This window comes from Salvelinus fontinalis, chromosome 41 (genome assembly GCF_029448725.1).
Source record: "Salvelinus fontinalis isolate EN_2023a chromosome 41, ASM2944872v1, whole genome shotgun sequence".
Lineage (NCBI taxonomy): Eukaryota > Metazoa > Chordata > Actinopteri > Salmoniformes > Salmonidae > Salvelinus > Salvelinus fontinalis.
Genome location: NC_074705.1, coordinates 5,599,541 through 5,609,016, shown reverse-complemented (window position 1 = coordinate 5,609,016; position 9,476 = coordinate 5,599,541). Strand labels below are relative to the sequence as shown.

Sequence of the window (9,476 nt, the reverse complement as noted above, 5' to 3'; positions counted from 1 at the left end):
TTCTTGGTTAATATTACAGTTTTATTGTTTCTACTTCTCAGGTAGTGAGCAGATATCAGCTGAACAGGGCTAACGCTACAGGACAGGAAATACTCAAGGACAAGAGAGAAGGGTTTGGAAAAAGTCGCGACAGGAATGGAAAAAAGCCAGGTGGTGGTATAAGCCCAATGATGGAACCCCTTTTCAGTACTACAGCAGTCCTATAGGACCAGACAATGGTACGTACTTAACCGTAACTCCCCCCTATCCTCCCTCTCTTTCTTTCTCTTAGAAAGAGTTGCTCAGTAAAGCCCTTCAGTACAGCCAGGAGAAAGACGGCAGCTTCCTCACTGGGTGAAATATTACCCACGGTACCCCTGGGGTGACCGATTGTTTACACAGGAAGTAAAAAGCCAGGGTTAAGTCATGTGACCCTATCTTAAATCCTTTTGTTTTGTTGTTGTCCCCACAAGCCCCAACCGTCCCTCTCTTTATCCATCCTCATGGGTCATGAATCATAATCAGAACCAGAATATTAATACTGCCATAATAGTCTAGCGTAGTCTAAAACAGGAAAAAATATTAGACTAGAAATACACTGATATCTTCTAAGTGTGGAGTCAGGGAGAGAGGGATTGGGGTAGGGTGGTGAGGGGAAGGGAGAGGGGCGAGGGGGTGGGGAGACTGGGGGTAAAGGAATGTGTTGTTCAGCCCTGCCCCAGCCACATGGCTGCTTTATTTGGAAGAGAAGCCCCCCTCTGCATGCCCCCTCCCGCCCTTCGACACCCCCCTGCATCCCCGGTGCAACCCGGCCGGCAGCACGCCCGTCTTCTTAAGAGGATGGGGCAGCGTTAGTCTTGTCGTCGCGGGTGACGGGGATGCTGCGGTCGCCCCGGCCGAGGTCGCCACCGCCACCGGTGACCTTTGGGCCACAAAGGGTCAGGAGGCCGTCGGTGGACAGTGTGCAGGAGATAGCCGATTGGTCCACGCTGGAGGGGAGGCGGTAGCGGCGGTGGAACTCACGCGAGATGTAACCGTGGTCGTCCTGGAGACAAGAGAGAGAGAAATGAGGATGAGAGTAACGATATAGAGTGTCCACGTTCAACACTTTAGATGGAAAATTATGAAAGTTTTTGTAGTGCTTTTTAAATCATTATCCCTTCGCACTGTCTGTTAAATGTAGGCCTAATCATATGAATTCAGCCCTCTCTGAAAAAAACATCTGCGGCGGCTGGGAAGGACGTAAGAGAAAGCAAAACGTTCCTTAGTTACAACAGCTCCCCCACTCAGCCTGTCCCTGGAGGCCCCTAACATCCAGAATGAAAATAAATGACGAGAGAGAAAGAGAGAGAAGAGAGAGATAAGTAGCATATTGTAATCTAATTTAATGATGCTTAAATCTTACAAAGGAAAACTCAAATCATTGTGGGTCACGTTCACCTCTATGACTAACATACATCACATTTGTTCTGTGTCACCGTGTGGCCAAGGAAATGAAATGATCCCAAACAATGTGTCCCATTGTTTATGTAGGAATCCCTATCATTGGAGATGTTTTTCCCAGCAAAGTTTGTCAGTGTGTATAGTTTCGTCTGAGGACACGTAACTGCTTGGTTGTTTGACTTCATCCTGGCTGAACATGGGCCTTGAAAAGGGTTGAATTCAATTTGTATGAGGGGCAATGCGCCTAAGCCGACCAATTCCCAGACCAAACAAAACACTCACTTAACGCACGTGTGAACAACACACACACACACACACACATTCTTTGAATTAATTAGGTTGAGAAATTCTCCTCTGACTCAAAATGTTGAATCTAATAACACATCTTGTTAGCATCTCTTTGAGGACGTGGCTGGTTAAAGCTGGTTGTTGTAGCAGTGGCTCTGTCTAGGTAGTTGGAATGAGCAACCTGCCTAAGGATGAATGCACTGACCTGGAAAGCACAGTGATGACAGTATCTGGTGCGCTTGTTGCTGGTATTACTGCCACAGGGTGTTGCCATGTGACAGACGCGCAGGCACTCACACTATACCTGTACAGTATATACAGTATGTCACAGGAGGTTGGTGGCACCTTAATTGGGGAGGATGGGTTCGTGGTAATGACTGGAGCTGAATCAGTGGAATGGTATCAAATACATCAAACACATGGTTTCCATAGTTTCCAGGTGTTGATTCCATTCTATTCGTTTCGTTCCAGACATTATTATGAACCATCAACAGCCCCCACTGATATATATGTGCACATGTGAGAAACCAGGCTTTGGTGTTCCAAGCCATAGTAGACGGATTGTGTTTGAACTCAGGAGTGGTTGTACTACCACAAGTCATAGTCAAAGTTTTGAGCTAGCTCGGCCTGTCTGTCCAGAGAGATTAGGGGGTGTGCTGCTTGGATGGGGATGGAATGTTAACCCATCCAACCAGGGGCCACCGATGGTGGGAGGCCTCACCTGTCTCTCTCCATGCTTGCCCTGGATCTCCACGTAGTCATCAGTCACCTTTACGTTGAGTTCATCAGGAGAGAAGTGCTTCACATCCATGAAGACCGAGAACTTGTCCCTGTCGGACCTCACCTGGAGAGATAGAGGGAAAGGTGTTGAAGGTTAAAGGTCACAGGTGGCAGGAACCTGGTAACCACAGTGATGCTCTTCTTCTGAAATGTATTTTTTCCCCCCATATAAGTTCAGTTCTATATGTTGTCATGGAGTCATATCTCAGAGAGATATGAAGAAGATTATCCATTTCTAAAATGTGTATATAGATGCTGCAAAACAAAATGTGTCACTCGTCACCAAAACACTAGATGTTGTTTGGACATCGAAATTCTGATATCCTGGCATATAACCCAAGTTGAAATGCCGTTTGAGCTAGTAATGGAATGAGTCAGTATATTATGGGCAGGACAGAGCATGACTCTGTTTGGCCTGGTTTAGACTAGGTGGATAACACTGCAGCAGTCTCTGAGCTCCTCCCTGCTGAGAATCGCTCAAGATTAGTGCATTCCATTTGCCGCTCATTTTCAACGTACTTGCAATAATCTTGCAAACTGCAAAATGCACTTCTTATCGTTGTTTACAGCTCCAGTTGTGGGGATATTTGACCTCTCTGTTCTCTGTACTCTCTTATGACAATCAGCAACATCTACTACAGCTGTATAGGATAGCAGGATGTCGTAGCCATTCAATAACAGACCTGGCTAGTGCTACTGCTGTCATAGCCATTCAATAACAGATCTGGCTAGCGCTACTGCTGTCATAGCCATTCAATAACAGACCTGGCTAGCGCTACTGCTGTCATAGCCATTCAATAACAGATCTGGCTAGCGCTACTGCTGTCATAGCCATTCAATAACAGACCTGGCTAGCGCTACTGCTGTCATAGCCATTCAATAACAGATCTGGCTAGCGCTACTGCTGTCATAGCCATTCAATAACAGACCTGGCTAGTGCTACTGCTGTCGTAGCCATTCAATAACAGACCTGGCTAGCGCTACTGCTGTCATAGCCATTCAATAACAGATCTGGCTAGCGCTACTGCTGTCATAGCCATTCAATAACAGACCTGGCTAGCGCTACTGCTGTCATAGCCATTCAATAACAGACCTGGCTAGCGCTACTGCTGTCGTAGCCATTCAATAACAGACCTGGCTAGCGCTACTGCTGTCATAGCCATTCAATAACAGATCTGGCTAGCGCTACTGCTGTCATAGCCATTCAATAACAGACCTGGCTAGCGCTACTGCTGTCGTAGCCATTCAATAACAGACCTGGCTAGCGCTACTGCTGTCGTAGCCATTCAATAACAGACCTGGGTAGCGCTACTGCTGTCATAGCCATTCAATAACAGATCTGGCTAGCGCTACTGCTGTCATAGCCATTCAATAACAGATCTGGCTAGTGCTACTGCTGTCATAGCCATTCAATAACAGATCTGGCTAGCGCTACTGCTGTCGTAGCCATTCAATAACAGACCTGGCTAGTGCTACTGCTGTCATAGCCATTCAATAACAGATCTGGCTAGCGCTACTGCTGTCATAGCCATTCAATAACAGATCTGGCTAGTGCTACTGCTGTCATAGCCATTCAATAACAGATCTGGCTAGCGCTACTGCTGTCATAGCCATTCAATAACAGATCTGGCTAGTGCTACTGCTGTCATAGCCATTCAATAACAGATCTGGCTAGCGCTACTGCTGTCATAGCCATTCAATAACAGATCTGGCTAGCGCTACTGCTGTCATAGCCATTCAATAACAGACCTGGCTAGCGCTACTGCTGTCATAGCCATTCAATAACAGATCTGGCTAGTGCTACTGCTGTCGTAGCCATTCAATAACAGACCTGGCTAGCGCTACTGCTGTCATAGCCATTCAATAACAGATCTGGCTAGCGCTACTGCTGTCATAGCCATTCAATAACAGACCTGGCTAGCGCTACTGCTGTCATAGCCATTCAATAACAGATCTGGCTAGCGCTACTGCTGTCATAGCCATTCAATAACAGATCTGGCTAGCGCTACTGCTGTCATAGCCATTCAATAACAGACCTGGCTAGCGCTACTGCTGTCATAGCCATTCAATAACAGATCTGGCTAGCGCTACTGCTGTCGTAGCCATTCAATAACAGACCTGGCTAGTGCTACTGCTGTCATAGCCATTCAATAACAGACCTGGCTAGTGCTACTGCTGTCATAGCCATTCAAAAACAGATCTGGCTAGCGCTACTGCTGTCATAGCCATTCATTAACAGACCTGGCTAGCGCTACTGCTGTCATAGCCATTCAATAACAGATCTGGCTAGCGCTACTGCTGTCGTAGCCATTCAATAACAGACCTGGCTGACGCTACTGCTTCTCTCTGATTTGGTATAGGGACTTCCCCAGGGTCATGTCCTTGCCTTCCCCACTCAGCTTTCTCTTGTCTATAACTGTTACATCTCCCTGTATTAGTAACGAATTCAGTGTAGGCCTCCTAGATTAAATACATTGAGTTTCTCTGTGAAATATATGCACACATAGACCACCTTAGGGACAATTACAGTGCAATTCAAATCTGTCCAATCGCAGTCCATTTTGCGAATCCTCTTTTTTAATGAAAACTGTAGAGGATGTAACCAATGCATCATGGCACTAATAACCCGGCTTCAATTGATTTATTGTTCCCTTATTTTACCAGGTCTGTTGACTGAGACCACATTCTCATTTACAGCAACGACCTGGAGAATAGTTACAGGGGAGAGGAGGGAGGATGAATGAGCCAATTGTAAGCTGGGGATGATTCGATTCCCCCAAGGACACACAAGCTCTCTCTGTAAGCTAGGACAACATGCAGACTCTTCTGTCTATGATATATTACATCTTTCCCCATCAAACACTGACAACCAAGTCTGCTTTCTATCCATAAAAATAGACAACAAAAAACATGCAAATTATACATTTGGGTAGTTTGAACTAAACTAAAGTGACCACAGATTTAGAATGATGGTGAATGAATAGGTCTTAGTGGATCCTATTCTTCCCCAGAGGATGGAGCAGGTGAGCCTGGTAAACCAGACTGAACACTTCCAATGCTGCACACAGTGATCAATCAGTTAGGTGGAACAGGTTAGTTGTTACCTCAGACATGCCAGAGTTGGTGCAGTCCTGGAAGTTGCGGAACAGCGACTGTCTGTAGTAGGGGCTGATGGAGGAGGCAGCGTAGGGGAACAGGTCATAGTCGAACATGCCCTCCCCGAAAAACTGGTCAAAGAGACGGGCGGGATACATGGAACCCATGGCACGTCTGAACCAGGGGTGCTGGATGGCAATATCCATACTAACGAAGGTTAGGTTTTAGCTCGACGGGCCCAAACTCGATACAGGCAGTTTCTTGCTGCTCGGCTTTAGCTCGGCTCGCTAGTGTCTGTGTTCTGTTAGGAGTAGAGAGAGAGAGGCGTGAGGGAGGAATAGAGGTGCCGTGGGAGAGAAACAAAAGCAGCAGTAGTAGTAGTAGAGAGGAGTAGGGGTCCCAAGTGGTGCATGTCCTCTCCTCTGCAGCTGCCCCCTCTTTATATACCTGTGGGGCAGAAAAGAGGGGCTTTAGTGCGGATCTCTGTGGAATGGCATTATCTCATGGTGGGACGGGCTCAGTCAGCAGAATCGGTGGGTGGTGTGCACGCTGGCCCGTTCATCTACAGCCTGGCCCTCGTAACGTGGCGGAACCTGTGCCAGCGCCAACCGGACGACAAGGGTCTGACAAAACAAGCCGAGGCATGGCCTGTCGAGATGGTGAGGAAAAGGGGGAGATGGAGAGAGCAAGAGAGAGAGAGAGAGAGAATCAGGAGGTCAGGGGTGAAAAAAATGGGTTGGTGGCACCTTAATTGTGGAGGACTGGCTCATAGTAATGGCTGGAAAGAATAAGTAGAATGGTATTGAACAAATCAAAAACATGGTTTATCATGAGCCGTCCTCCCCTCAGCAGCCTCCTGTGGTTGGTGGGGTTTCTGACACTGGATACGGGGGATGGGAATTAAACCTGTCTGGGTGTGGAGCACCGACATGCTCATCCTCTCTCTCTCTGTCTTTCACACACACACACACACACACACACACACACACACACACACACACAGACACACACACACACACACACACACACACACACACACACACACACACACACACACACACACACACACACACACACAGTATTGTTCTGGTACTTTGTTGGGATGAAGAGCAGACTTCAGTCACAGTACAGTCTGGGGGTGGCTGTGTGAGGGCGTGGAGCGGTCAACATCACAACAACAGCGGTCAAACATTGTGAGGATGGTATTTGTCCGATCCAGTATGGAATGTAAAGCAGAGGGAAAACAGCAGGGAAACAGCAGGGAAACAGTAGAGGAAACAGCAGGGAAACAGCAGGGAAACAGCAGGGGAAACAGCAGGGAAACAGCAGGGGGACAGCAGGGAAACAGCAGAGGAAACAGCAGGGAAACAGCAGGGAAACAGCAGGGAAACAGCAGAGGAAACAGCAGAGGAAACAGTAGGAAAACAGCAGGGAAACAACTGGGAAACAGCAGAGGAAAGAGCAGAGGAAACAGTAGGGAAACAGCAGGGAAACAGCAGGGAAACAGCGGGGAAACAGAAGGGAAACAGCAGAGGAAACAGAAGGGGGAACAGTAGGGAAACAGCAGAGGAAACAGCAGGGAAACAGCAAAGAAACAGCAGGTAAACAGCAGAGGAAACAGAAGGGGAAACAGTAGGGAAACAGCAGAGGAAACAGCAGGGAAACAGCAGAGGAAACAGCAGGGGAAACAGCAGAGGAAACAGCAGGTAAACAGCAGAGGAAACAGAAGGGGAAACAGTAGAGAAACAGCAGAGGAAACAGCAGGGAAACAGCAGAGGAAACAGCAGGTAAACAGCAGAGGAAACAGAAGGGGAAACAGTAGGGAAACAGCAGGGGAAACAGCAGAGGAAACAGCAGAGGAAACAGCAGAGGAAACAGCAGAGGAAACAGAAGGGGATAAAGTAGAGAAACAGCAGAGGAAACAGCAGGGAAACAGCAGAGGAAACAGCAGAGGAAACGGCAGGTAAACAGCAGAGGAAACAGCAGGGGAAACAGCAGAGGTAACAGCAGAGGAAACAGCAGAGGAAACAGCAGATAAAAAGCAGAGGAAACAGAAGGGGAAACAGTAGGGAAACAGCAGAGGAAACAGCAGGGAAACAGCAGAGGACACAGCAGAGGAAACAGTAGGGAAACAGCAGAGGAAACAGCAGGGAAACAGCAGGGGAAACAGCAGGGAAACAGCAGGTAAACAGCAGGGAAAACAGCAGGGAAACAGCAGGTAAACAGCAGGGGAAACAGCAGGGGAAACAGCAGGTAAACAGCAGGGGAAACAGCAGAGGAAACAGAAGGGGAAGCATCAGGGGAGACAGCAGGGGAAACAGCAGGGAAACAGCAGGGGAAACATCAGAGGAAACAGCAGGTAAACAGCAGGGGAAACAGCAGGGGAAACATCAGGGGAAACATCAGGGGAGACAGCAGGGAAACAGCGGGGAAACAGCAGGGAAACAGCAGGGAAACAGCAGGGAAACAGCATGGGAAACATAATGGGAAACAGCAGGTAAACAGCAGAGGAAACAGAATGGGAAACAGCAGGGGAACAGCAGGGGAAACAGCAGGTAAACAGCAGGGAAACAGCAGGGAAACAGCAGGGGAAACAGCAGGTAAACGGCAGGGGAAACAGCAGGGAAACAGCAGAGGAAACGGCAGGGGAAACAGCAGGGAAACAGCAGGGGAAACAGCAGGGAAACAGCATGGGAAACAGAATGGGAAACAGCAGGTAAACAGCAGAGGAAACAGAATGGGAAACAGCAGGGGAACAGCAGGGGAAACAGCAGGTAAACAGCAGGGAAACAGCAGGGGAAACAGCAGGTAAACGGCAGGGGAAACAGCAGGGAAACAGCAGAGGAAACAGCAGGTAAACGGCAGGGGAAACAGCAGGGAAACAGCAGGGAAACAGCATGGGAAACAGAATGGGAAACAGCAGGTAAACAGCAGAGGAAACAGAATGGGAAACAGCAGGGGAACAGCAGGTAAACAGCAGGGAAACAGCAGAGGAAACAGCAGGGAAACAGCAGGGAAACAGCAGAGGAAACAGCAGGGAAACAGCAGGTAAACAGCAGAGGAAACAGAAGGGGAAACAGTAGGGAAACAGCAGAGGAAATAGCAGGGAAACAGCAGAGGAAACAGCAGGGGAAACAGCAGAGGAAACAGCAGGTAAACAGCAGAGGAAACAGAAGGGGAAACAGTAGAGAAACAGCAGAGGAAACAGCAGGTAAACAGCAGGGGAAACAGCAGAGGAAACAGAAGGGGAAACATCAGGGGAGACAGCAGGGGAAACAGCAGGGAAACAGCAGGGAAACAGCAGGGGAAACATCAGAGGAAACAGCAGGTAAACAGCAGGGGAAACAGCAGAGGAAACAGAAGGGGAAACATCAGGGGAGACAGCAGGGAAACAGCAGGGAAACAGCAGGGAAACAGCAGGGGAAACAGCAGGGAAACAGCAGGGAAACAGCATGGGAAACATAATGGGAAACAGCAGGTAAACAGCAGAGGAAACAGAATGGGAAACAGCAGGGGAACAGCAGGGGAAACAGCAGGGAAACAGCAGGGAAACAGCAGGGGAACAGCAGGGGAAACAGCAGGTAAACGGCAGGGGAAACAGCAGGGAAACAGCAGAGGAAACAGCAGAGGAAACAGCAGGTAAACGGCAGGGGAAACAGCAGGGAAACAGCAGGGGAAACAGCAGGGAAACAGCATGGGAAACAGAATGGGAAACAGCAGGTAAACAGCAGAGGAAAAAGAATGGGAAACAGCAGGGGAACAGCAGGGGAAACAGCAGGTAAACAGCAGGGAAACAGCAGGGAAACAGCAGGGGAAACAGCAGGTAAACGGCAGGGGAAACAGCAGAGGAAACAGCAGGTAAACGGCAGGGGAAACAGCAGGGAAACAGC

The 9,476-nt window shown here is 48.5% G+C and overlaps 2 protein-coding genes across 3 annotated transcripts; both read right to left on the bottom strand.

Moving 5' to 3' along the window:
• Positions 1-6,027, bottom strand: cryaa (crystallin, alpha A). Its single transcript, XM_055908423.1, has 3 exons — positions 5,595-6,027; positions 2,432-2,554; positions 1-1,024 (listed from the first exon to the last, which is right to left on the bottom strand). Exons 1-3 carry the CDS (start codon positions 5,790-5,792, stop codon positions 812-814), a joined length of 534 nt encoding a protein of 177 aa, XP_055764398.1. The 5' UTR covers positions 5,793-6,027; the 3' UTR covers positions 1-811.
• On the bottom strand, positions 5,803-9,178 carry LOC129840502 (keratin-associated protein 9-1-like). 2 transcript variants are annotated; one of them, XM_055908421.1, is made up of 2 exons: positions 6,034-9,178; positions 5,803-5,887 (listed from the first exon to the last, which is right to left on the bottom strand). In XM_055908421.1, exon 1 carries the CDS (start codon positions 7,881-7,883, stop codon positions 6,771-6,773), a length of 1,113 nt encoding a protein of 370 aa, XP_055764396.1. In that variant the 5' UTR covers positions 7,884-9,178; the 3' UTR covers positions 5,803-5,887; positions 6,034-6,770. Both variants share the same exon structure in this region, with proteins under 2 accessions (XP_055764396.1, XP_055764397.1).
• Positions 9,179-9,476: the final 298 nt, after the last annotated feature.

What these genes read in the sequence shown, in the direction of transcription:
- LOC129840502 (XM_055908421.1), bottom strand. Translation starts at nt 7,883, where the DNA reads ATGCTTCCCCTTCTGTTTCCTCTGCTGTTTCCCCTGCTGTTTACCTGC.
- cryaa (XM_055908423.1), bottom strand. Translation starts at nt 5,792, where the DNA reads ATGGATATTGCCATCCAGCACCCCTGGTTCAGACGTGCCATGGGTTCC. An exon ending in CCAACTCTGGCATGTCTGAG is followed by an intron (nt 2,555 to 5,594) that starts GTAACAACTAAC and finishes CTATCTCTCCAG; the next exon opens with GTGAGGTCCGACAGGGACAA. An exon ending in GCAAGCATGGAGAGAGACAG is followed by an intron (nt 1,025 to 2,431) that starts GTGAGGCCTCCC and finishes TCTTGTCTCCAG; the next exon opens with GACGACCACGGTTACATCTC.